The sequence below is a fragment of the Gymnogyps californianus genome, chromosome 27 (genome assembly GCF_018139145.2).
Source record: "Gymnogyps californianus isolate 813 chromosome 27, ASM1813914v2, whole genome shotgun sequence".
Lineage (NCBI taxonomy): Eukaryota > Metazoa > Chordata > Aves > Accipitriformes > Cathartidae > Gymnogyps > Gymnogyps californianus.
In genome coordinates, this window is record NC_059497.1 from 5,561,399 (window position 1) to 5,588,506 (window position 27,108).

Here is a 27,108-nt window from a genome sequence, read left to right on the forward strand (position 1 = left end):
TTCCAGCCAGCTTCCTCACTCTCTCCCAGTATCGATGACAAAAGCGGACAAATTTGGATCCAGATCTCTTCCCCCAGCTCTGGTAACGGGCTTTTGGTTTGTCTCAGGTCTCTTGCAAACACCTTTTTCTTATGCCTCTCTCCCATTAGGTTTGAGCATGTCCCAAATCCCAGAAGGGATGTGAACTTGGATAAAGGTCTGGATCCAGAATCACAATTCAGGTCAAGATTTTTCCTGGAGTCACTTTGGGTATCCCGTCTTCAGGCTGTGTCCAGAAATGCTACTACAAAGAGGAAAAGCCTGCAAGAGGCCATAAGTCAACGCTGATTCCCAGTTTAATCATGAGAAGTCCTCCATGAGCAGGGACGGTGTTTAGACTCAGCCTTGGATGATCTCCAGTAGCAAGATTTCCAAAGTGGAGATGGCCAAACTGTGCCCCATCGCCAGAGTGGATGTGGCTTTTTGTTTTATGGATGTTGCAGAGAAAAATAAACCAACAAAATTGATTGTAAAACTCCTTCTCACCCACTGGAATCGACCCGCTTATGAAAGGACATGGTCATATGCTAGTTAGCAGCATGGAGCTCCTCATGGATGGTTTAATTATTTATCAGAAGTAGATGAGGATGCTGAAAAACAAAGCCAGGTAGTTCCTAATCAATACCAGACTCTGATTCATGGGTGTAGGCGCAGGAGAAACGGAGGGAAATGGACTGGATGTCTCCGAATTATAGGCAATTATGGCACAGAAAGTTTGTAGAAACAGAAAGAAAATAATCCTGGACCGTTTCAATTGCACGCTGAACCCATTATCAGGAAAAGACCGTTTTTTATCTGGGAGGGACCTGGGCAGCACATCATCCCAGCCGAAAACTAGAGAAAACGCAGCACTGCTCGGGTGGAAATCTTGCCGAGGGGTTTTCCAAAGCCTGCGTGCCGGCAGCCGCTGCCGGGCAAATGCATCCTCATCCAGCACCGTCCCTGCAAGGTGCAGTGCGAAATATTGCCATCAGATGGCAAAATAGCAATGAGGATGTTGGGCAGCAGCCTGCGGGAGGGTGCAACAGGCACAGGGGTGCAAGGGGATGGCTGTGGGGCCAAATGGATCTTTGGTGTAAGAAAGGTGTAAGAAGATTTGTTTGGCCCAGGGTCCGATTGTAGATGTTGGGATGTGCAGATCTGTCTTGCGGGTTCGCCCTGGGAGATGCTCTGCCCCCGGGCAAGGCTGAGTGGGAGCCATGTGGGTGCAAAGGATTCGGGTCGTGAAGCTGGTCCTGTTTCATGTTTTAGGGTGGGTGCACAGGCTGTCTGAAGGACCCCAGGGTGGGTGCACAGGCTGTCTGAAGGACCCCAGGGTGGGTTTCGAAGACGTTGCAGCCCAGCCACGCTCGGTGTTAGGCAACAACCTGGTAACACCGTGCCCCAGAGTGTCTGCGGTCCCACAACAGCCCCCAACATCCACTTTCCTGGAAGCTCCTGGGATGTTAGCGAGGCAATCTTGCTTGCTGCATTGAAACCCCATTTATCTGAGACAGTTATGACTTCTCCTTACAAAAACAACCTAGAGAAGCCCATACATGGCATCACACCCACTAAGAAAAACACCAAACCAAACCAAAACCAAATGCTAAACAGCTGGCTTAGATAGCTGGTTTCAAAGGCCGGCGCTTACACCGGGTGACAGGTGATTTTTATGCTGTTTTGCTGCTACTTATCATCAGGAAATTGTTTGCTCCTTCAGCGAAACTCACGCCTGCTGGTTTTCCGCCACGAGGGAGGTGATAGCGGGGATCCCAGGCGGAAGCGTTGGCCGCTCTCTTACCTGAATGGCTGCTAAAAATAGCACTTAACTCAGCCAGCCATCGGCCCTGGGTATAAAAACGGCACCTCCCAGGAGAGCCTGACAAACCTTAGCGCCCGTGGCCGAGGACCTTGTCTTGACATATGTCCAGAAGGGCAGAAATACTGATGGAAAGGTAAATACCAAAAGAGCAAATAAAGAATGATGTGGCCAATGTACTGGAATCAATCGAAGTAGGATGGGGGTTGTTGCTTTGCTGTGATTAAATCTAGCTGAATGATTTATTATCGGGTGGTCGGGTGGCTTTGGTGTTGGCTTGGATGAAGGAAACTTGCCTTCTTGATCCAAAAAAAGGCCAAGTTGGGGTGGATGGGTGTGCTTGTGCGTTGTGATGATGCTCATCTAGACTGAGCAGAGGCTGATGCCCAGCTCCAGGGCGGTTTGTACAGCCGAGCGTGCCGGATTTTGGTGTAGGCTTCCCGTGTGCTATTCAGTGGTGGAGAAAGTCTGGTTTGGGTCTGGTTCTCTGAAGGGTGAAATTGGTTTCGGAAGTAGAGCCAGCACGAGGCACAGGCACGGCTCTCTGATTTTTCAATAGCAGCATCTTCTGTTTAATTTTGCTTGTAAACGTAGAGAAAAAGGGCAATGGGAGAGGCAGGGACCGGGTGCTCTGAGCTCCGTTCACAGCCCTACGCTGGTGAGAGCTCGCAGAGGGGCTGCGTCATCGCAAGGTGCTCGGCCAGTATCGGCAGTGACTGAGGATATTTGCAAAAGCCCACGTTGCCCTTGGCCTCTCCAAGGGCTGGAAGCACCCAGCCTTGTTGGGGAATGTTGGGGGTTTCTTAGCAGCCAATACTTTAAGGGGAGATACTAAAAAATCTGGGTTGTGCGATTCCTCGGGGGGGATGGTGCTCCTGGCGTATAGTTTTTCGTCGTAGTATGGGAACATGTTGCAATAGGAAGGTACAGCATCATGGTATCTGGATGATACCCTTGCTGGATTAAACCCTCTGGATGATAATCAGGCTCTCCCTCTGAGATGTGCCCAGCTTGTCTCCCCACTCCCCCCAGTTTCACTTCCTTTATCAGCGGTGTCTATAGTCCATCGTAAAACTCCGCGTGCACAGTCTGCGTGAGGAGCACTCAGATAACAACTATAAAAGAGGTTGATCATTTACTGGGAACATAAACAGTCTCAGACACCCAAAGCACCCTTGGCTGCCAAAATGGGGTGATTTCCACCATGCCCAACCTGACCACGCAGCGTCCTGGGGAAAGCAAAAATCAGGCTGAAAGTGTTGTTTTTCTCTACAGCAACATGCAGGCTCTGGCTGCGGAGAAGCCTCGGTGGGATGTGGGGAGGCAGCCATCGGGCAAGATTCTCTCACTGGACAGGCAAGGGGCCAAGAAAGTGCTGGAGATCTATGTCAAGCGCTCGCTGAGCTGCTGCGAAAACTCGCTGGTGGCCAAAAAAAAGCTTCAGGAGAGAGCCAGAGGGCGAGGGAGGAAGGCAGGCGGGCTGCAACGGTCGAAAAGCGACTTCTGCAAGTATTCGTGTGGTAAACTCAGCCCCAAGAAGAACCAGGAGGAGGGACCCAAAGCACTGGACCTGGATGAGACTCTGGATGATGACAGCAAAGCTCCCGGGGAGGTCCCTAAAGAGGAGCTGGAGCCCAAGAGGAAAAGCACAAAAAACTCTTCCCAGGGCAAAATCCAACGCACCTGGTTCAAAACTTTGTTAAATTTCCTCTTCAAGAAGAGCCCTGAGGAGCAGAAGGAAAACGCAGGGCAAAAAGCAAAGGAGAAAGATGCCAAAGCTCCTCGCAGCTCCAAATCAGAAGGGGCTAAAAGACCTGGAGGGGACTCGAGCACGTCTCCGCCGCTGGGCAGAGCCCCGAAGAGGAGACCCAGCCTCAAGAGGGTTTTCTCCTTCAAGAAGCATGTGGAGGAGGAGCGGAGAGAGATGGCAGCCGGGGCGAGGGCCAAGCGACCCAGCTGTCTGCCCCTATGGCACGTCCAGGCGCCGGCCACGCCAGGTGGGACCCCCACCACTCCTGACCCTGACCCTAAACCAACCCTACTGCCAACAGGACCTCTGTTGGGCTTCTTTTGGGAAAGCTATAGTGTTTAGTGCCGATTTCTAACCTAAGCATCACCCTCCCGGTGCTTTCTAGGGTTTGGGATAGGTTCTGGGGACTCCAGTCTCAACCTGCTGCCCCAGGAAAGGGTCAATCTGCCCGTGCTTTGAGCACGTGTCATTGCTCCAACTTGTGAGCGCAGCAAGTTACCCCAAGCCAGCTGCTCGGCAGTAACCATCCAAGCCCAGGTTTTCCCCCTCTGGCAAACAAGGCACGTAGTGGTTTAGTTTAAACCTGCATTCGAGACCTGGGATTAAATCTTTAGCCACTCTAGGGCCAACGTTAAGCTGCTTTCGATTTGCTGCGGGGAAGGGTGCGGGCAGCCGGCACGGCAGGCAGAGCCCGTGGGACACCTCCGTCCCCACCCCAGCCCTTCCCCTGCCGAAAAGCCGGTGAGGGGATTTCTGCAAAGCTTCAGCAGATTTGGGGCAAGTCGCAGCCGCTCAGTTATGGTTCAGAGAGCGCAGCCCCATCGTTCGCCGGCGGTATGCGCTCATCCAGGGTGGGCACGGGCACCACGTGGATGCAGTCGCTGCTGCAGCTGCTTTTCCCTTTCAATCAATGGCCAACAAAAAAATAATCCTCGCTTCCGAATACGTGTTCTTCTTCCAGCAGACGTGGAGCAGCCCGACGGTTACTACGCACGAGTCTCGGAAGAGATTGGGCTGATCGTGCAGGGCAGCGAGAGCCAGGGGAGCAGAGCACGTGGATGTGGGGAGCCATCGCGGCCGGCCAGCGCCGATGGGGTCGGTGAGTGTTGCCCTTGCAAGTGCTTCATTGCTGGCACGTATAGAAAACATACGTGCACGAGACTTGTCCCCATGCAGAGCCCACACGGGACCCAAACCCTGCTTCAATCCTGACCCTGGGGCTTACGTGACCCGAACAGTCATATGAAGACTTTGGGGGAGATTTTCAGCATCAGGGCTTGATTTGGGGAGTGAGAAATTCAAAGGCAGGAGGGTGTTTTTGCTGGCTGAGGATAACAAGGCACTTGGCAATAGGCTGAAATGGGTTTTGGAGGGATGGAGGTGGATAAACATCGCTCAGGGAATTTTTCCTGGGGACTAAACAGAGCATCTGGACGTGAGGCTTGGAGAAAGGGCTGGAGATAACACGGGATCTCTCTCTGCAGATGAAGCCATCAGGAGAATCGTCGCCCTGCTCCAGAGTGCAGGAGATGAGCTGGACAGGCAGGTGAGAGGAGAGCTGTGCTCTGCTGGATGGGGTCGAGGGAATTTGGGCCAAGCTCTGTACTGCTGTAAAATACAGCAACACCATCAATTTCCCTGGTGCAGGGAAACGCTCAGTAAAATCAAGGAAATGGCATCTTTTAATTCCCCGACTGGGTGTGATCGTGGCTGTCTGTCTGTCCTCCCTCAACTGCAATCCTAGCATGGAGTGAAGGCACCAATGCAAGGATGACACACCGAGTTATTCACTCATAATGTGTGTTCACTTGCTTCTTAACCAGGTGAAGGAAGACGCACGGGTACGGATGTTCTTCAGAGACATGTCCTACAGCTCCTTTAAGAATCTGGCCGATGCCTACGTCCGCAAGGAAATGATGACCAGCAGACCTGACGTCAACCCCGAAGAGATCCAGTTTGCCTTCGCAGTGCACCTCACCGCGAAAGTGGCGGGCATCTGCAACCAGGCAGTGAACAGGATCATGGGCTTCGGCACCCGCTACCTGGAAGATTCGTTTGCACCCTTGTCCTACAGCAAAATTCTCCAGGTAGGGAGGAGGACCGAGTCTGGGGCTGAGCTTCCAGCAGCAAGTTAGGGCAAGCGGTATAATTTTAGGGTGATCGACAGACCTGGGTGGGTAGCAGTCATGCTGGCTTATACTGGGGGGGTGACTGGGTGCTGGATCTTGCCCCGTGCTTTTTTGGGCTGCCTTTGCCTTCCTCCAACATGAGCACAGCCCATGCACACACAAGAAGCAGGACTTGCTTTGCTCCCTGCCCGCTGTCTCCGCAGCCGTAGTGCACGGCATATTGCTGCAACCTGCTGTAACCGCAGCTTTCCCCGGGGAGAATTTCCTCCTAAACCCCTCTAGAAGACCAATAGCACCAGCTCAGTTTGGGAAGGGACCTCACGGATGTTTTCTTCTGTCTCAGCAGAACAGAGAAGAGTTCAGCACAGACAACTGCGAGAGCCCGGACTGACATTGGCTGCTCCAAAGGGTCTGCGGTGCCTGGGAACCCGAGGATGCAGATTTACTGATGGGGGGGGACAGTCCCTGTCAGTGACCTGGATGTGGGGTGATTTTCTGAGCTGTGGATTTAAAATCTGCTAAGGAAAACCACAGCGATAGCCACAGCAGCATGAAACGCTTAAAACCCACCAGGCTGGGGGCAAAGAATCTGTAAATCAAACAAAGCCCAGATTTCACCCTGTATTTGCATTTTAGCTCTCACCAAGTGCATGTGTTGAACCTCATGGTTTGTTTGTGTTCGTGTTCGTGTATTTATTTACCTGCTTTTCTATAAGTAACTGTGAATGTACAACATAATTTTTGTAGCTTCTGCTGTCAGCCAAGCATCCAGTTCAGGAAAAAAAACCCTAAAACTCAAATAAATTGGTCCCTAAATGACAGCCAGGCTTGTCTAATGAGTGATGTGTACATGGAATAACATTTGCTTTGCTACAGCTGTTGTGGGCTGCTCCTTTCAAGCCAGATGCAAAGTGGCACAAAAGGAGTCTTACAGCAGATACACGGTGCGGTCCTGCCATTTTTTACTATTTATAGCCCTTCCCTTTCCAGCAGAAGGAGATTTATTAGCCAAAGCAGCTTGATCTGACACCAAGAACTGGGTAAAGCTTGTTCCCGAGTGGCGCGGGAGCTGCCCTCGCTGTCACTCCCTCGAGGACCGAGGGGATTTATGGCTGCTGGGGTCTCACCTACGAGGTCTAAGAAGATGTGAAATGTCAAAGCGATTAAACCCTAATCGCTGGGAATGTTCCCAGCTAATCTTTGCCCAAACCCCTAAGTAGGGCCATGGATTAAGGCAGCTCGGGGCCGGGGGGATTGCCAGTGCTCGGCGCGGTGGCACCAGCAGGGACATCTCCCTTGCCAGGGTTGGACCCAGCCTGGGGCGAAGGGGACAAAATTTTGGGGCTTGCAGTGTGCCAGAGGTGGGATGATCTAGTGGGTTGAAGGTGGTGATGGTGGCAAACCAACCTGTGGGTCTGGGTCAGTGCCACGCATGGGGTGACAGTCCCCCGTGGGCCACCGGTGACAGCCTGTGTCTGCCCAGCACCTCCTCTCCTGGAGGATCTGATCTTTTCAGTCCTTTTAAAACCCTAACTAAAACAAAATGGGGAAGCAAAGCCCTCGTAGGAAGGAAGCAGCCCTTCCCCACGCAGATCAACATCCCCCTGTTTGCGAAGCCTTTAAGGAAACGGGTGACAGAGACGCAGAGGGTTGAATCACCGGGTGCCGAAAAGCCCTGAGGAGGGGGATACCTTGCAGGGGCTCCGTCTCATTTAGCCCAGGGTAATCAGGACTGTGAAAAACATCAAATCCCACTCCTGGGGTTCCTGCCCAGCGATGCCAGCAACAAGCACAGTGTCAGCACCGTGTTTCCTTTTGGCCGGGAACCAAGCCGGGAGACTTTTACTGCAGGAGAAACCGAAACCGCTCTCGCCTGTTTGCAACCGTCACGACATTCCTGTCCCCTGCCCGCAGCCCGGGGGACTGTGCTGGGGCTGTGATCGGGGCAGGGCGAGCTGGTGTCGGGGACACGGTGGGGACCCGGTGGGAGGATCACACGACTCCCCTAGTTGTTTTGCATCTGAGCTCGTGCGGTGCCAGGTACGGGTTGGGATTTGCATGGAGCAGAGAAGGGTTTTGTCTCCTCGCTGACTTCCTCGAGGGCATCATCTTCCCTCGGCACATGGAACGCGCCTGCCAGGCAAAACACCGGTGAGAAAAACAACTCCTCTCTCCCATTTCCTTCTCCTGCGCTTTTCCTGATATCACAGCTTGAACCAAATACCCTCCTGCTGTGGTTGCTGGACCTTTCCCCACCCATCGGGGCAGCGGTGCCGGGGAAACAAGGAGCAAAACCTGCACAGCCCTTTGCACAACGGGCTCCTGGTCCCAAATAACCCAGCCCAAAGCAGGAATGCTGCTCCAGCCCGGTGCGGTGGGATGAGGACGGGAGCAGCCGCAGCTGCTGGCAGGGCAGCACCCCAGGGCTGGTGGCTCCTGGAGCCCAGGTCCCTTCTTGTGAGCGACTCCAGCGTCTTGGCTTAATCTCCTAGTTATAAAATTGAGACCCTGATTGCCTGTGGCCACTGAAGATATTAAGAAGGTATTAAAGAAGGGCAAGTTATTAGCCCCAGAGTTTTGATCTGTTTCCAACTCTCAGTATTACCTTCATCCTTCCCTAAACGCCCTGCCGTGGCTTCAAACAGCTAAAGCAATCGCCTCGCTTGAAAATCCCTGGGATCACGGACACCGGCCATCTGGGCACTGATCCTGCCCGGGCAGAAAGAACCCCGCGCCCCACACAGCCCCCTGCCCACCCAGAGTTCAACGTGAGCTGGGGTGGCCTTCTCCCAAAAGCATCTCAGGCTGCTTCTGGGATCTTGCATCTCCGAAGTCATTAGTCCCCGCTAATCCTGCTTCCCTGAGTGCCAGGTGGGGGAGGGCAGCTTAGAAAATCAGCCCGGCACTTAATGAGCCAATTAATGCAAAATTCGCTGTCACTAAGAGGATGATGACAAGGTTTCATCTCACGGGAGCGTGGCACCGGGCCAGGGAGGATGCTCTCTCCTGGGATGCTGTCCCAGGGCCTCAGTGTTTGCAGCGGGTGAGGGTGCAGGGCAGATTTTGCACCTCCCCCCCCACCTTGAGAAGCCCCCCCGTAATTCACTGCAGGACAGAGCGATTTGCGGGAAATGCTGTGATGTGGCTGTGCACCCCCTCGGCTGGCAGAGCCCCAAGGTGTGTCCCCAAAGCCTGGCTTCTCCTGGGCTTTGAGGATCCCAAGGGGAGCCCAGGGTGTCTGGGCATGCCGCGAAGCCCTCGCAGGTCTGAGCTACCGCCTTTTGGGGTGCTGCCCTTCTCTCGCCAGGTCGGGCATCTCCCGTCCTTCCCTGCGCATGGGCACTCATCCTCTTGTCTGTCCTGCCTTGCCTCCCCTGCCCTTCTCCTGGGGCTGGCCCTGCCTTGGCACGGGGCTGTGCTCTCTGCTGGGCTTTCTCCTTCTTAGGGACCTTCTCGCATTCACCGTGCACCTCCCCACGGAGCTACTCTCTTGTCTTCTTGCAGGGATAATGGCTTTTTCGTGGCCATCGCACCGTCCTTCATCATCTGGCTCTGGGAATGGAAAATCCCATTGAATACGTTACTTCATGGCAGCTGCAAGGGAAGAAACTATTACAAGATGCCTGAAGGAGAGCCTGGGGGGAGAACATCTCCCAGCTCGGCTTGGTCAGCATTTGCACTCACAAGGTGCTCCGGGAGCACCACGTTTTGTAGCAAGTCCAGCTCCTACGGGGAAACCGTCCTTGTGCCGTGCACTGGATGGAGGAGCGTGTTCCCGCAGGTCCCATGGGATCGTTTACACCTTTCCCAAAGCTTGGCAGCTGAGGCTGGGCTCGACCGAGGACGTGCAAGCACTGAGTGAAGCGGGAGCATCCTATACCTTTTCCATGCAGTGCCTGTTGAATTCCCTGGGGCCTGATGCACATCATTGGCAGAGTTAATGCCCAGAGAACACGGAAACAATTTCTTCCAGTGTGCAACACTCATGCACTTCTGATGCACTTGCATGTTTGGATCAGTCACAGTGAGAGACGATACTTTTTGCCCTTGTTCTACCTGCAGATGTTTGCCAGTGCTGGAAGAAAATCCTTTAAATGAAAGGATTTGCTTTCCCGAGGGCTGGAGGAGACAGTGGCATGAATTATGCAGATCCAAGCTCAGATATCACCAGAAGGCTGGTAGACAGGCTGGAACATGTGGGAGACTCACCCAACGGGGGGATAATGTAAAAACAACATCAAACACTTGGAAAGACAAGAAATGAGAAGACCAAATCCAGTAAGGCTGTATATCTACAGGAGGACGTGGTCACATGCAAACGCCCTAGTTCAAGCAGTTGTTCACCTCCGGGATAGTCCAGATCCCGTTTCAATATATCTTTGAGCTGACAACTTGCTCCTGCTTGTCCTGTCATCCAGGCAGCAGCCGTCAAGGACAGCCGTGGCCATGCCGAGTGACATTTACCTGGGGGGGTTTGCAGGCAACGTGCACCCACTGATGGGCAGTGACCAGTGAAATTTCAACCCAGGGACATTTTGCACATCGAGGTGGGGGGCTCTGCCCCCAGGTACCGCACAGGATGCAACTCTCGTCGTGGGGACCCAGCGATGGCTGGAGAGGAAAAATGCCAAGGGAAAATGTGGGAAAATTTGGGGTGAAACAGCACTGCAAAGGTTGCATCGGGATGCTGGGACTGTCCTCTGTTTTCTTGTACTGTCCTGGCCAGGCTGGTGCACCAACACGGGGAATGAAAGCTCTCTCCTTCAGCCTGTCTGTTACTATACACATGCCCATGTTATGTATGTATATACAACCTTGAATGTAACATATGTAATATTCATTATACAGTGTGCACGCTATATATATTTGGACAACATAAGCAACACAGTATTTAGTAATATTTAATAAATACATCTGTTTAAAATGGCAATTTTTATTCTGCATGTTGGCATCAGCATTAGGTTATTAAGGCTGAAAAGACACTAGAAATCTACTGAATTTCTCCCTATTTTTTAACTATCACCCAGCCAATGAAGACAGCCCGAAGGCAGTCTGATTTTGGTTCAGTAACCCCAGCGTTGGGGAACACGGTGCTGCTGCGGGCTTCCTTCTGGGGCCTTATAGAGCACAGTGCTGGAGGGCGGGGAAGAGAAAAGCAAATCCAGCTCCCTGTTTTTTTCCCCCCAAAGGATATCCAAGAGTCAGGCAAGGACAAAACTCTTCCAATAGGGAGCAAACAGAAGCAATATTTCCAAACCTAACCCAACCTAACGCCCTGCATCCACCCCTTGTGTAACACCCTCTGGCTTTAAGTGTCTTATACAAGCCTTTACTCACTCAGTACTGAGCTGTGCCTAAGCCGGGATTGATGGAGAATCCTATTTAGGAAAACACCCTTGATGAAGAAAGCACGAAGCAAAGACGAAATTTTGCACGGGCGTTTCCAAGTGTGACGGGCACAGTAATGCGGGGACCATCGCTGGGAGGGCTCCTGGGGCACTGCAGATCACTTGGTATAAAAGGGGAGCCTTGATTCAGCCCCGAGCATCTGAGCTGGCTGCGGTCGAGGATTACAAGAGCTGTTTTGATCAGGGGAAAATTTCTGTTTTTAGCACAGGCAGCAATTAAAATAGCTCGTGAATCTAAACACCTCGGGGAGCTGTCGTAAAAGGAGGTAGAAAATCCATCTTCTGGACTCCTCTGCAGCCAGAGATGAGCCTGGAGAAAGCAGAGGAGAAAAGAGCTTGAGGTTCACCTGGCGAAAAAGGACAATCCAAGACATTGAGCCGGATACGCCAATTTGATCTTGAGATGGCTGAGGAGGATCTCCAGGGTTCGAGCACCCGTTTCTCGCTCTCCTTTTCGGGCAGTGGCTTTCTTGTCCTGTACCAGGTTGGGGTGGTGCAGTCCCTCCTGGAGCTGGCTCCCGAACTCCTCAAGTCCGCATGCAAGGTCTATGGGTCATCCGCCGGCTCGCTCATCGCCGCCGCCGTGGTGTGCGGCATCGGCCTCGGTAAGACAATCATTGCCTAGATTTCCTTACTATAGATTTTTTATTTCAAAACAGAAATAGAGGCACTAATGACTTAAAGCACTGGTGGGGATGCGATACTGGCGTAACTCATACCACTCATAAGGCATAAAAGAGATTTGCAGATGTTGCCACTTTTGGCAGCCACCCTGGAGCAATTTTGGGTGGTCTAAGCTGAAAAAGCTGGTTATTACTGTCTGACTGTTATCTCAGATGGTCGGGTAGATCCTGCATGGGTAAATCTGGACGTACTTGTATTTTATTGGCTCATTTTCCGGCTCCTGCTGAAGGAGCAGATCTCCTTCTCTTCTGCTATGAGGTCTAAGGAGTGCTGAGATGTGTCCCAAAGCAAGTCTACGCGGCCGCGGTGGGTGGACATGCCCACGTAAAGCCCCTTTGTCCCTTACGGATCAGGTCCCTTGGCATCCTTAGCTACGAAGGGACACGAGTGGCAGTCATATAGGTAACTATAGAGCTGACAGCCCTGTTTGCATGTTGCTGTGGGTTATCCCACTCAGCCTTCCCAGCACAAGGGAAGATGTGGCGCGATTCCCGTTCCCAGATAGCAGAGCACGTTTGCCCCTGGCAAAAGCTCAAGGGCTCATGCCCGGGGGAACAGCAGTCCTCACTCCAGCCCAGGGCTGGGGTTTCTCTTATTGCTGCAAAAGAGGTTTTACTCTGAACCTCTTTAGACAATGTGGAGACAGGCTCTCCTAGCAATAAGATCATCTATGTGTAGAATTAATTCAGAGCAGTTAATCCACTTTTAATAATCACATCCTCCCATATTTCCAATTAGTGTCCATGTGTAAACAAGACTTAAGTCTTCAAAGGCTGATCCAAGCCCTGCTTCAAGCAATGGGGACGTTTAGAAGGAGCCGGGATTTTAGGGTCCAAATAATGATGGAGGAAGCAGGGAGGAAACATGCAGCTCCTGAAACCTCTGGTGGATGCCAGAACTACTCTGCCGGAGCTAAAAGTAATTCAAAACTTTGGCAAACATATTTAGACAAAGCAGAAAGGAACGTTTCTGCCCATATGGGGATGAACTCCTCTACAAATCAGCAAGGGCCCCAAAACTTTCCTCTCTAATTCCTCATGCTGGTGTAATTGGATGGAGCTGCAGCTCTCCAGCAAGTATAAATCAGTTTGGTAACTGCTCTTGCTGTGGGCACCAGTGCTGAAACGGGGGTCTGCTTCACTGGGGCTGGTAGGCACCATCCACTTAGAGGTGCTGAGATGATCTTGTGCCCAAAACATCTTCCCCAGGGGAAGAAAAGATCTTTTGGGTAGTGATGGCTCTGGTTGGGTTTCTAACAAGGGAAATGCATGTGGCACTAACTCTGTCAAATTCATATTGGGGGGGATTGGGGCAAAAAGAGGGTTAAAGGTGTGCTTGGCTCCTGGCGGGGGGTCCCATGGGGTGGCTGTGGTCGTGTACCCGGCCCCTGCCCTGACCCGGGCTGGGTGAGGAGCTCTGAGCTCTCCGAGCCAGGTTGTCCTCTGCCACCCCACAGGTCACCTCCTGGGCACATGCTTGTCACCAGCAAGCTGGTGCAGGCAGGGATGGTCACGGCATTGCATGCCAGGGTCATCCCTCGCTCGTCCCGAGTCAAAGCCCTGTCCAGAGTCAAAGCCCCCAAAGCTGGGGTCAGCTCTCACCTCCTACCCGGCAACTTGTGGGCAGTTTTTCCAGGTTTTGCCCCATTTCCAGGACACAGAGCAGCCAGACAGTGCCCGGCGGGTGCATCACCTGCCTGGGGTGTCTTTGGCTCTTTCGGCATCCCTGAGGACCCTGCATGAGCCCGCCGAGAATTAATCATCACACCACATGGCCTGAACATCCGCTCAAACATTTATAACCCCTCTTAATACCTGTGTTGCTCCAGTTGCCTTCGGGACACTCCATCTAATCCATCTGTCTGTCCGTGCTTTTAAAGCCATCTCACGAGACAGTCCGGAAACCTTTGCCCCTGCAAAGCCATGGTGCTAAGGCAAGCCCGCAGCTTCGTGCCGGTGCAGGGTCCCGGGGAGCCCACCCGGGTGCAAGGATGGCTCTTTGCAGCATTGGGGAGCCGGGTAAGCTTTTTGCTGCAAGAATTTAACCGCCCAAGGTGGAGTATTTCCTCAGGCGAGCTCCCCATTTCGGCAAAGGGACCAAGCTCCCTCCCCGGGGATCAGGCTGACCGCGGGGTTTGCTGCACTCCTCTTCCCCCCCGTCCCTGCGCAGCCTTTGAAACCCGGTGTCTCCTGAGCCCTCGGCTGAGGCTCTGCAGCTCTGCTCCTTTAATCCAGCTTCTGGGATGTGGAGACGCATGTAATGACTATTAACACTGGCTGGGAGGTCACCGGGGGAGCTCAGATGAGTGGGGAGTCCCAGCACGGTGGAGCCAGGGTGCCTGGCTTGCAGGAAAGCCCTAAGCAGAGGAGGTGGGCGTCTGCCCCTCATCCTCACCCCCTCACCTTTGAGCTGTCCCAGCTCCCCCGTGAAGCCTGGGGCTGCCCACGTGCAAAATTGGAGGTGGAAGGCAGGAATGTGTTGTACAAGTCACATTGGCACCGGTAACTCGGTGTCTGCACCTGCGTCCCCTTTCCCGGGGCTCTTTGGAGCCTTTCCCTAATCCCCAGCCAGGCACATCTGGAGCACCCATCTCCGGTGCAGACAAGGATTTCACCAGTGGGGTTGCGCTCAGCAATACGTTGTCCCTTGAGGACATCATGGGGGTGATCTCCCCCTTTCTGTCCTGCCACGATGTCCCCCACTGTAGCAGCAGTATCATCCTGGGGTCATGCACAGGGGCTGCAAGAGGCACAAATAAATTTGTGAGGAGTGTTAAAAATAGGATTAAAAATATAACTGTTAGGGCAGCAGGGATATTGACTTTCTCTTTATCTCCTCCCCGCCCTGCCGTGTCAGATGACCTAAAGGAATTTTTCTTTGCCATGGCAAAGGAGGTCAGGAAAACCATCCTGGGCCCTCTCTCTCCCAAGTGCAGCTTGCTGGCGAATATCAAGACTGTTTTGCAGCGGATGCTACCAGAGGACTCCTATCAGCTGGCTTCGGGGCGGCTGCACATCTCGCTCACGCGGGTGGTGGACGGCCAAAACGTCATAGCCTCTGAGTTCAGCTCGAAAGAGGAGCTCATTCAGGTAAAGGGAACTTCCTCTGATGCCGTAGGAAGATCTCTACCTACTGCTTGGGGTGGAGGTACCTAAGCGTTGATGACTTTAATTGCACTGCTTTCTACCCAAGATGGGGAGAGTGTCAGGAAGCTCTGCCAGAGCTGTGGTCCCACCACAGTGAGCTCCATGAGGCTTGGAGGGAGGGAGGAAGATGTCGTTAGGTCCAGAGTCAGGCAGGAATAAATCATGCTAAAAAAGCAGAAGGTTTGTTTACAGCCTCAAAAAGCTGATGCCGACATGTTGGCCAGCTCTAGTAAGTGCTAATGACTCTTTGCAAAGAGCTGTGTTAATACTAACGTGACCTCTCAGCCTTCTGGACAGGTCTCTCCTCGGCCAAGCCCCATTGGCAGTAATTTTCCTCGTTGCCTCAGCACTTTCCTGGGAGGAAAGAGCTGGACAAAGCGTCTGTGCTGCCAAACAACAAGCAGCTGATTAACCAGTAAATCAGCTGCCGGGGAAAGAATCCCAGGGGAAAAACCCTAACAAAGCTGACCACGAGGTCATGGGCTTGCTCGTCCCAGGGAGACAGTAGAGGATGGCAAGTCCATGGAGATGTCGGAGTTCACCCTGTGGTGCCTGCCCTAGGTCAACCCAGGAGCCCGGGATGCTCATTCCCAGCTGATGAGATCAGTGGAAAATGGTTGCAAACAGCCCAGCAGTGGCTTTATCATTGACAAATCCCAGCAGAATGAAAATGCATTGTGAGGATGTCTTGGTTTTGTCCAAAAACCCGCAAATATGAAAAATGACCCCAAAGCTTCACCTTGTCACCATCAAAAGGCAGTGTTTGGACAGTGATATACAGATATATAACTCTAATATTGCTGGCAGCTATAAAAACAAGAAATGAAATGCTATGCCCTTCTCAAGAGAAGTGTTTCAACTTTATTGAAACGAGATATTTTCCCCTTCTTGAAACTTTTCTTCTTGACACAGTCGAGTGCGAAGTCCAGGTGGTACCAACAGCCTAGCTCCAGACGATTTGTCAAGCCTGAATTTGCAGGCACTCAGTCAACAGCTTTTTTGTCCAGGAGAACTTTGACAGGAACATTAACTTCTGCAATCCCTCTCCTCCCCCAGGCTCTCCTCTGCAGCTGCTTTCTTCCTATCTACTGTGGATTCATCCCTCCATCCTACCGAGGTGTGGTGAGTGATGTTTCCAATAAAACATATGCTCCCAGCAGTATGTTCTTGGGTTTGAACTTTACATTCCCTTGAGCAAAGAGGGATATATGTGTCTAGGCTGCTTCTTTAGTTAATGGAGGATGATAAAGCCTTTTAGCTTGCTCTTCATCCCATCTTAAGATGACAGCTGGGCGGAACTGCCATCTGGAGAGCCCTCTCCTGCTTTGCCTACGGACAGAGCCTGGATGACTAGATCTTGCCTTGAAGATCTTGCCTTGCAGATCTCCAAAGTGAGATGAGAGGACACCCACACTTGGGACTTTGACACACAATCCAGTTATCCTGGACAGGATCTGTCTGCAGTGCAGACGTCTCCATTAGCTCAGGTGCAGACTTGCATGGCTGAAATATCGAAAGCTCGTTGGAGGATCCTCCCCCAACCATGTGCAAATTCATACTCTGCGAAACACCACAGTGAAGCCAACAAATTTAGGCTGGCTTCTTGCTAACCCTCAGTGAATGAGGAGCACAGCGGCGTGGTGGTGAAGCATGTGCAGATGGACGGCGGAGCAGCCGATGAACCGTGGCCTGCTTGTGTGCCAAAGCCCACAAAGCCACGATACCAGATTTGCAGCCGGTATAGAGCTAGGATCCTTCCTTGACTCTTGTTGGTCTGCACTGATTGAGCCTATCTAGTCCTCGGATGTCTGTACCTGGCTCTCAGGTCAGATCTCCAGCTTACCCCGGACTGCAGGGCTTGCCCACAACGTGCATAAAATTTGCAGGACTCAGAGCTCGGCGGCGTTGCTGCGTGAGGCTTCTCTGCACCGTTATTTCACGAGTATTTAACTCGATCAGCTGCAGTCCTTGCAACCTCACATCCCACTGTGGTGGGTGGTAAATTCAGATTCCTTTCGGAATACAGCAAATGACATTTTCCTTGCCCAGTGAGCAATCCTCCAGGGATTTGCAGGCAATTATTAAATGCGGGAGCCCTACTGCTTGAGCTCAGGACTGGAAATTTATACAACACTGTAAATTCAGTGATGTTTGAATTGGCTAATGACTGCCAAAACAACTTTACAAAGCTTTGTGAATTAAAATAATTATATTTCTATTCTAATAACTGCTGTGGATTACAGCACCTGGTCGAGGAGCTGGCTGGGTGCCGTAGGCAGGGCAGCAGAAGGAGATGGCAAAGGCCAGGATAAAGAGCGAGGGGTGGGAAGACATGCTGTTGCAAGCGGGCAGAGAGGACACGCTGGGACCGGCTCACGGCAGGAGATGTTGCCTTTGCAGCTGCTTGCTTTCCTCTCGGTCACGCTGCCCTCACACGCACGCTGTAGCAATCCTCAAAGCAAATCCTCCCTCTGCTCTTCCCCCTCAGCGATACGTTGATGGAGGATTCACCGGCCTGCAGCCCGTTTCCAGCTTGGAGGAAGCCGTGATCACTGTGTCCCCATTCACGGGAGAGCTCGATATCTGTCCGCGGGATTGTCCCGCTATCTTCTTCTGTTTCCAGATCTTCAACGGCAGCATTCAGATCTCGATAGAAAACCTCTGCAGGATTAGCTATGCTCTCTTTCCGCCTAGCGCCATGGTAAGCCCACCAGGTCTTCTTCCCAGCTTCGTTTTCGTTAAAACAAATTAATGCTGGACCTGCCTTCCCAAGCTTTAAGGTTCAGCTCAATCTCCATCATTAATCAGATTTCAAGGGGAGGGGGCAGTACCCACTGCTTTTGCAGTGCTTTTTTTGGTGGACGCTGCTGATGGGTGGCCAACCCGGGATGGGGTCCACCCTGGCTTGACAACCTGCAGAGGACCAGCGCTTTGGTGGTTGGAAACCAATCTGTGCTTGTTGCCCTCCCAAATGGGCCATCCCAACCCTCTATGGTCAAACAGCCTTGGATAGATCCTGCCAGTGCCGAGATGGAGGGCTCTTTAGTGACCTCAAGTGTTTCTCCTTGCAGGTCTTGAACGACATTTTCTCCCAAGGGTACCAGGACACTGCCCTTTTCCTGTACAGGAACAGTAAGTGTTACCCCAAGATCTGAAGGGCAGCCTTGAAGCGTGACGCACGTGCAAACATCAGCCCCTTCTTCCCGTGTCTCACAGATGCCTTTGGCTTTAACTACTTCGATGGCAATTTCCGCTTCGCCAGCATGTGTGGGAAGAACGACGTTGCACAATCCAACAGGACGTGCACCGGCCTATGCAAAAGGATACCGCAGTGCCTGAGTCCTTGCTTCCTGCCAGGTAGAGGATTTGGGATGCTGATCTTGGGGTTTGGGGGTGGCCGGGGCCACTGAGGGCTGCTGCAGTCTTTGAGAGGAGCAGTATTATACTTAAGACATTATTGAGTTATTTATTATAGTAAATATTTCTAGATCTGCCAAGAGGCTTTGTAAGAGCGGCTCAAGCTGGATTCTGGCCTGGGCTTCAGTACCTACAGGCTGAGCTGCAGCAAGAGTTGCTGGACAAGAGGAATTATTGCATTTATTGGGTTATTTCTAATTACTGGTCTTTATTTACTTCTGTGTTGTCGTTCATGGGCACAGGCTTGGCTCTGTGGAGGAAGGAGCAGGTGCCTGGACTGCAGGATCCACTGACAAAGTTCCTGTTGCAGCCGTACAGGCTGCCAGCTTTTGTCAGGAAGGGGTAAGAACATCTTGATAGAGGCGTGGAAGCTGAGAGGGATACAGAAACCAGTGGTTGTGCCTTCAGCAGCAGTGAGACAGCTGAAGGGACACGGTGCGAGATTAGCAGGAGGCACGCAGGCGTCCCCGCGAGCCCAGCGTCGGGGTGGGCAATGGGCTGCAGCATCCTTCGGGCACTGCGGGCTGGCAGCGAGTCCCTCCTTCTCTACGGAGCAGGGCGAGCTGATGCACATCTACTGCGTAAATAGGCTTAGCGGCATCCCCTTCCTCTGCAGGAGGATTTGGTATTCCCTGAAGGCAAGCTCTCAGGGAGAGTGGGTATGGCTAGCAGGAACACCATAGGATTGCTTGGTTATGAAAAAGAGTATTAGAGTGTGCATTTACCAGTAACACCCTCCCCCTTTTGCTGCATTTATTGGTCATTAAACTCGGCCTATTTATTTTGGTTTTGCAGGCTGGAGAAGCTGTGGGGGCTGCTGGAAGGTATCAGGTCCATGGTAAAACGGTTCCAGAAGCTCCTCCAAGCCATGGTGCCTGGTTTGCCTGCGAGAGCCGTGGCCAGGAGGTGAGGTGCTCGGGGAATGCAAACCCTCAACAGAGGGAGGGCAGGGTACAGAGCAGAGAAATCCTGGGGGACCTCATCCATGGGTCACTGATGCTGAGCGTGGCTAAAAATTCCAAATCTGGGGTACCCCACATTACAAGTAGCTAATTTTTGTCCCCGTGATATTATTTATTTAGTGACATCTGAAAGAAGCTATGAACTAGCTTAGTGCTGGTTCCCTACAGCAACATATTCTTGTTCCAGAGCGTTTATCTGCTGGGGTCTGTCCTAGCAGGCATCAGGCACGTTCACCAAGAGCCTGAGAGGTTTTGTGGCACTCAACTGTCAAGGATTCAAGGCATTTAACTTGTCACGCAGATAGCTTTTCAGCCATACCTCCCTTGAACCTGCTTGCAAGTTACTTCATGTGCAGCTGGCGAAGAGACTTGCACAGAATGATTTCATACTGCAGGCAGCTACACAATTCCTCAGCTATGAAAAAGTCCTTCGGCATCAAACACCCCTGGGGCTACTCATCCCTGTTGGTTCATCGACCCCAACTAACCGCCAGCTTGTTCCCTTAGGTAACCATCCCGGATGGGCCCTGGGGGTCTCCGACGCCACGCGGTTCTGCTGCCCTGGGAAGCGGTGGGCGACACCGGAGCTCATTTCACACAGCAGCACAGCTGCTGGTGTTTTACGGAGTTTTTTGGGGGTGGTGTTTTTTTTTTTTTTTTTAACTTGGGGAAAACCAGCTGATTTTGTTTCCAGCGCTGCTGCTGCAGTCTCCCTGCTCAGGCCTGACCTGCTTTAACATGACGGCCGAGGAAAAGCACTGCAGTGCTGCATCTGCGACCAAACCACAGTCTGCGGAGGGGAGACTGGGCATCTTTACTTGCACGCATGTACAGCCCAGCCGCCAGTTTCCCTAGCCACTCCACCTGCTGATCGCCAGCAGCATCCCTCCCCCTGCTTTAATGCAGATTACAGGGCAGGCATTTGCCAGGAAATGTCACATTTTAAGTGTTTTCCTCCCACTCAAAAACTTTCAGACAGATTCATCGAACAGAAAACAGAGAGAGGGAGAAGCCTTAGGGAGCATCACACTGGGCAGGAACTAATTTTTGTCCAGTTCCCTGAAGCTATTTTACCAATTACCTATTCTTGAGCTTCATACACCCTCAGAGGCCTGCTTCTCCTGCCAGCGGAGGTAGGCGCACATTTGGACCCCACCGAAATTTGCAGCTCTGGAGAAGGACGGAGAGACCTAAAGATTAACCTCCCCCTCCTTCAAAGTACCACAGCCTTGCAGACTGCGTCTCCTATTGCACCAGGAGAGCTGACATTTCACAAATACATTAGTTCTTTTCATGCAATTTTCTGTAACTTGCTGCTACAAACAGCGTATGGTCCAGGCAAATACACCTCGTGTGGCTGGTCTGTACGTAGAATGAATTGGCAGCACTTTTAATCATCCCAAATACATTTTGCGCATCAGAGGCTGATGGATTGGCTTCACCCCAGCTGAGTCTCCCCCGTTTGTTGGTTCCCGATGGGCAACAAACAGATCACAACAGCACAAGCTGTTTATTTGAATAAACAGCTTGTTTAATTGCACAAAGGGAAACGGTACAGAGGGAAGTTTCATCCAAAGTGCCCTGGAGACTGCAGGCATGAATGTGGGGAATAGCTGAAGGCTGCATTGACGTAAACAGATTCGAAGTTAACTATGAATGCTCAGTGAAAGATTAATAGAATATGTTCTGCTATCTCTGGTTGAAATCAATGACCTGGGAATATTTTCTCTGCAATGAGCTTGCTAAAAGAAACCTGGATGCTTATTTGCATTGGATCCATCAAAACCTACTCCTGTCTTCCTTCCATCCTGGCTGGATTTACATCGCTCAACCCCTGCAGCCAAAGCTGGGCTGCTCATAACCAGCTCGTGAACTGTGACTATGTTGCTGCCACAGATCGAAGCGGGGAAGGCACAGAGACACCCAGCGCTCCCTGGGCAGGAGCAGGGCCAGTCAGCCCGTCATTTGCTTCTGCTCACACTGCGCTGCTGCTTTCCCTCCCAGGCAGACAGCCCCACTTCGGCAGCAGCCCTTCTACCAGGCTCCTGGTCTTCCTAGCAAGCACCACCACCTCCAGGCAGGATATAACCATTTCAGTCAGCAGCTACACTATCCCTATTCAAACGGGAATTAAAATCCCCAAAAGAAAATTCTCGTATAGGAATTGGACATCCAAATCCACTAAATTTGTCTGCAAATCTCAGCTGCAAACAGGAGCATAGTTTGAACTACCCAGTGCATCCCACCTGCCCGTACACGGCATGGTGCTTGATCATAAAAAGTTAGTAAAACTTTGAGAACTTTAACAAAAAACAGCCTACAAGGGACACCCAAACCAAAAGGGTCACAGCACAGAGCTTATATCTTAGCTGTGCTAAGATATAAGTATTTAATGACTCATCATTCAAATGAGCTGTCTTTTGCTTTATTAATCCTCCCTCTTTCCAAGCAAGCACACCCGGTGCTGTCTCCTCTGCACGAGCTTGGAGCTACTGGCAAAAGGAGGCTTTGCCAGAGGCAATGGGTAGAGGGAAAGTTTGGCATCTCTTTGAATCACCTTGTGCAGGAGCTTGTTTCCCCCCTAGGGAAGCAAGCTGGGAAACCCAGCTGCACCCAGTTCAAACCAGCTGCAATCGGTCCTGTCTTCAGCCTGAAATGCCTCCTTTAAAGGTGGGTCATGGGCAGCCCCTGGGGTCTGGGGGGGGATAGAAGGGGGGGCTGTCACCTGCCCGTGCTGGTGACATTGCTGCCACAGCGTGCTCGTCAGTGCAGCTTGGTGTCTGTCTGCAGGCTGGGCTGCAAGTTGTTCTTTCTCTCTTTAAAACGTGAACTGGAGCCAGAGGCAGCAGCGGGGTCAAAAATGCTGTTCTATGGCTGTCATGGCCCTAAAGGGAATAAAACCATATCGGTCAAACTGACAGACGCTTCTGGCAGTTCTTGTGAGACAAACTGGATTCAAATACCTGATCAGGGCTGCTTCCCTCCCGCCTGTTGTCTAGAGGGCAATAGGATAAGCAGGTTTCAATATCCTTAAAATACTGCCCTCGTACCACTGTCCTGTTGCTTGCCCTGGTCTGCATTGAACTCAGCAGAGATGTGAAGCCTGAGGTGGATGGGATGAGAGTTTGGAGACAACCCAAGTCAGCGGGAGCTCTCTCTAAAGCTGGATCCCACAGCAGATCTAGTGGGAAGAGGAGTCCTGGGGCCTGGATCCATGCAACTGAGCCAAATGAAACCAAACATGGCCGGTCCTGGCTGTGTCCCTGGCTGTTGGTTGCAGGTGCTTTATGCCAGACTCTGCTTCCAGTCTAGATACTAAGGAGGGTGCAACTGTCCTGGTGGGCACACGGGTAAAGAGGCAAATCCTCGTGGTTAACCTGCTCCTGCAGCCTGAGCCTTGCTGGTGTGCGGGCTCTACCGCAGCAGTAGTCCTTTGGAGATATTCTGACTTATTCAGGAAAATAGGTGCGAGTTGTTTGCAGGTTTATACCCTTGCTTATTTGGTAACATCAATGATATTATAGTATTGCACAGATAAACAATAAAATAGCTCTTTCCTGCCCTAGATCATCAGGGCTTTTCCTTCCCAGAACTGAAAAATCTGATGTGCTTCTCCTCTGGAGACTGAGAGCCCTGACTTACCTCGTGGTTGCTCTCTGGCCTAACAAATGAGTCCTGATTCCTTCCACAGCTGAGCTTAGGTTGGTGAAAAATGTTGCAGCCCAGCTGCAAACCAGAGACCGAGACTCCTGATAGCCCAGAGCCTGCCCAACCTCCAAAGCAAGCCGTACAGCCTAACACTGTGTCCTGCATTTCTATAGCGGGTCTCTTCCCATAGGTAGAGTTGTCTTGTTTTCAAGGGAAATGTCTTCTTTGCTTTCATTTTATGTTTTTCAAGCTTTTATTTTTAGATCTGGAACGGTAATGGTCCTGTTCTTTCCCCTTTATATTCCTCATTTGGTGTGGTCCTCCTAGATATAGCAGAACAATATTTGGGTCTTTTTTCACTTTTTATTTAATTTCTGTGGCAACATTTTAAACCATCATATTCAAAAAGCTGTGTAATTTTTCCTAAGCTGACAAATTCTGAAATGTTGAAAGACTCAGAAAGAAAAAGAAAATAAATAATAAAATTGAAAGAAATGTTGCACTCCAGCACATACTTCTCTGTATTCCGCTAGTAACAATAAGATGAACTGGAATCTGAAATGCTGAGGGTTCACCAGTTTTCCATGTCAAAACTGAAAGTGGAGAGGGCATTATTTTGCATAGGATTGCAGTAAACTAGAAACTTTGGATTTAAACTTGCTTTATGTTGCTTAAAAATTATACAGGTAGAGGTTTACCTACAGTTCTAACAACCTTTTCTTGCACTTAAGTATTTACACATGGCTGCACACCAGAGTTACCAAGTAGAAATTTTGATTTGGCTGGCACAGCAAACCCAGCTCTAACCATCGAGACACTGCTCCTTCCCTCACCCTTAATGACATGATGTGTGGGCAGAACCTGTCATTACCTTGCAAGGTGAGTAAACGGCTTTCTTCATAGAAAGAGCTACTTCTCCAAAGAGCCCTTCTGACCTGGCCACAGCCGAAGTCCTCAATCCTCACCCAAAACAAGTTCAGCATGAGGCTTCGCTAATAACCACTGACCCAAGAGGGGACTCTCTCCCATTCCTGATATTCTTCATCTACTGGAGCCTGCAAAACCCCAGACAGCCTCTTTTGGCAGTGAGAGCCCTGGGCAAGTGTCACTTAGCTAAGGAAAACTGATGGGGTAAAGGACGTGCTGGTCCTCTACCTTTTTGATAGTGGAGAAGGTGGTGTGGGGCTTCCTCTTCCACTTCATCTGCTGCCCGGATGGTCCCTGGATTCTCTTCGGTGACATCCTCAGGGTGTGTGGCTCTGGAGCCAAGTACTCTTGTTTCTGGCTTCCAGAGCAGGGTCCCTTCACCTTTCTGACATGATTCATTGGCCAATGAGAGCATAAAGTCCTCATCAAGGTAATTTATACCAAAGTCACCTGGTGGGAAGAGAATCCAGCTCTCACTGCCTGTTGCTCAACTAGCAGGTCTCCAGCAATGTGAGGCATGACCAGGGTTGACTGGAAAATAGAGGGACTGATGACCACAGTGCATGGCTAATCTGAGTTGGGTTTCTGGGTCAGGCATCACCAAATATTGCTGCTTTGCGCATCAGTGGCTCATCAGCCTAACACCACATAGGGCACCCGAGCCTATACTTCTCCTGTCTAGGTCCACCATGACCAGTGTGGCAGACAAGAGGGGACCTAACATCAGAGGGGAAGGGGCGAACAGGGAGCTTCAGGAGAGGCCACAGAGAGGATGGGACTCAAGTAATCCTGGCAATGCCAGGGATGCAGGGATCTTTCTGCCCCTGTCACTCTAGGTGCACTGGCAGCATCTCTTACCTTCTGTCAGCAAACCAATGTTGTAAGAGAAGCACCTGACCTATCTGCTCCTCACTCCCAATTCCTTACTCAGTCTTTTTAAGGAGACTGTGTCCTTGTAGCTATGGGTATAAAACTGGTCCAGAACCTGCAGGGGGGAGGTGGCAGCCAGGGCAGATGGGCCAGCTATAGGGGCCTCATGGCTCTGGGTACCTGTAGAAGCCCTCACTTGATGTGTGGGAAGCTGAAAAATATACTGCAGGTACCAGATGTTTCCTTCTGATATCTGTAAAATACAATCAGAGAGTTGGAAAGTGAAGAAGGCAGCTGGGCTATCTTTGGGACAGATGTCGTATTCGCCGGCAAAAGCAGACACAGTGATCACAGTCCGGGACAAGAAGTTGGCCTGCAACATGCCGAGTTCCCCATCAACGTAACGCTAGGAGAGAAAACAAGGAACTCTGAGCCTTCCTTTTTTCAGAGAGAAGAGTGCTCTGTCACACGTGCATGTATTTGGGGTTTCTTCACCACCCAGTCCCAAACTTGACTGAGGTACTGGGGCTACAGAGATCCCCTTCGAGGGAACAGCCCTGACCACTGTCCCACGTGCTCCTGGTCTACACCCACCACCTCCTCCCTTTCAGCTGAAAAATTACTCTTTAATGAAATCGGGGGAAAGCGCAGCAGAAAGGAGTTGAGCTAACCCCCCGGACAGGCTGAGGGTGGATGCTTTTGTGAGGAAGTCAGTTCTGTCTGCAGTGAGGTCAGATTGTGGGGCACCTGCGTTCAGTTCTTCCCTCCACAGACACCGTGTAAACACAGCACCAAGCAACTTCGGTGGCAAACACGGGTATAACCATGCTTCATGCCACCACTGGAGAAAGGACACAGGCTAGATGGGCCCTTGGCCTGACCCGGGATAGGGTGTCCAGACCACAAAGCTACTCACCACCCCATGGTACATAGGAGGTAAAAATCCAAAATACAGAGGGATGAAGCAGCTGCACATCGTGGCCTGCGGGCGAGATGGAAAGCACGGAAGTGAGCAAAGAGTCACGAAAACCTGTTGCCTTTGGGAATGGTGGCTCATCTGTGAATGCCAAAATGGGGACCCACGGCTGGGTTATTGGGCACCGCTGACTATTGCGGACCAGACCATGTCTGATTTAGACAGCCAGGACTGGAGAAGTAGGAAGGTAACCTGTGAAACGCCTCATTTTGCTCCCTGCGTACTCAGACCCTGTAGATAATTCAGCCAGCAATCAAAAGAGCTGATTTTTTTTTTTTATTATTTTCAGCTTGTGACCCTGTCTGGCTTCAGAGGGCGGCAAGGACAGAAATCATGGCATGGACTACTGTGAGGCCCCAGGCTTCCCCCGCGGACGCTGTAGGGCACAGACAGGCAGTAAATCCCTCCTCCTCCCCTCGCAGGGTGGCTGTGGCTGTGGCTGCTCTCACTGAACGAGGTCTTCCCTCGAGGCAAACTCTGAAACCACCACGCTTTTCCAGTCATGCACGCGGGTGAGGATAACACGCAGCTTTCCAGATACCAGCTGGTGGGCGTTCGTAGGCAGGTATTTAAGACATCCTTTAAGATTTTAAGGATTTTTCCTCCAGGAACACACCCACAGAAAGAGGTTTTCACAGCACTGAAGGACAGTTTCATCTCATCTAAAGCAAAGCAAAGCAATCATTCCACATCCCTTATATTATTATTTATGTACTTTCTGGGCTGCACTTCCACCTGGTAAAGGGGCATTTTACCATGCTGGTAAATGCTCATAAAGAGCCATTATTTTCATTAGGGCTGAAGCTCTCATGAGTAGACCCACATCTTCCAAGGACCTTCAATATTGCAGGAAGCAGAAGTATTTTGTTTTCTTTTCCCATTTCTCTCCATTTCCGCCACAAGACATCTTAAAATTTTTTTGAGATATGGGAGAAAATTGACATGAAGCCTTTGCATAACATTTCCTCCTGTTGGCTCTGCTTCTATGCCCCCTAACGTATTTCTCAGCTCTTTGACTACAACCTTCTTTTTATTCCATGCAACAGCAATACTGATTCTCTCCATATGCAATATTTTCTTTCCCCTCTGTGTTTTGGGAATCTACCAACAACTCCAAATGCCTTATTAAGGAGGGCACTTCTGCTTCTTATATTAGATATGCTTACCATTAATTCAAATTAATAAGATGCAATGACTTATTTAATAACTATATCTAGTCTATTTTCTCTGTGCCGGTTAATTTACCCACGTTTTCCACTCTTAAAGAAATCAATGAAGTAAAATTCTGAGGAATTAACCGCTGATTAAGGATAATTAAAAAAAAGATCTTTTGCAACTCCAAAAGTTCCAG

General features: G+C 51.1%; 1 protein-coding gene across 1 annotated transcript; it reads left to right on the plus strand.

Moving 5' to 3' along the window:
* Positions 1-11,530: 11,530 nt before the first annotated feature.
* Positions 11,531-19,284, plus strand: PNPLA1 (patatin like phospholipase domain containing 1). Its single transcript, XM_050911180.1, has 8 exons — positions 11,531-11,732; positions 14,668-14,900; positions 16,014-16,079; positions 17,446-17,658; positions 18,029-18,089; positions 18,174-18,314; positions 18,617-18,716; positions 19,170-19,284. The coding sequence occupies exons 1-8, from the start codon at positions 11,531-11,533 to the stop codon at positions 19,282-19,284; spliced, it is 1,131 nt and encodes a 376-aa protein (XP_050767137.1).
* The last annotated feature ends 7,824 nt before the right edge of the window (positions 19,285-27,108 follow it).

What these genes read in the sequence shown, in the direction of transcription:
- PNPLA1 (XM_050911180.1), top strand. Translation starts at nt 11,531, where the DNA reads ATGGCTGAGGAGGATCTCCAGGGTTCGAGCACCCGTTTCTCGCTCTCC. An exon ending in GGTGTGCGGCATCGGCCTCG is followed by an intron (nt 11,733 to 14,667) that starts GTAAGACAATCA and finishes CTGCCGTGTCAG; the next exon opens with ATGACCTAAAGGAATTTTTC. An exon ending in CCAGCTTTTGTCAGGAAGGG is followed by an intron (nt 18,717 to 19,169) that starts GTAAGAACATCT and finishes TTGGTTTTGCAG; the next exon opens with GCTGGAGAAGCTGTGGGGGC.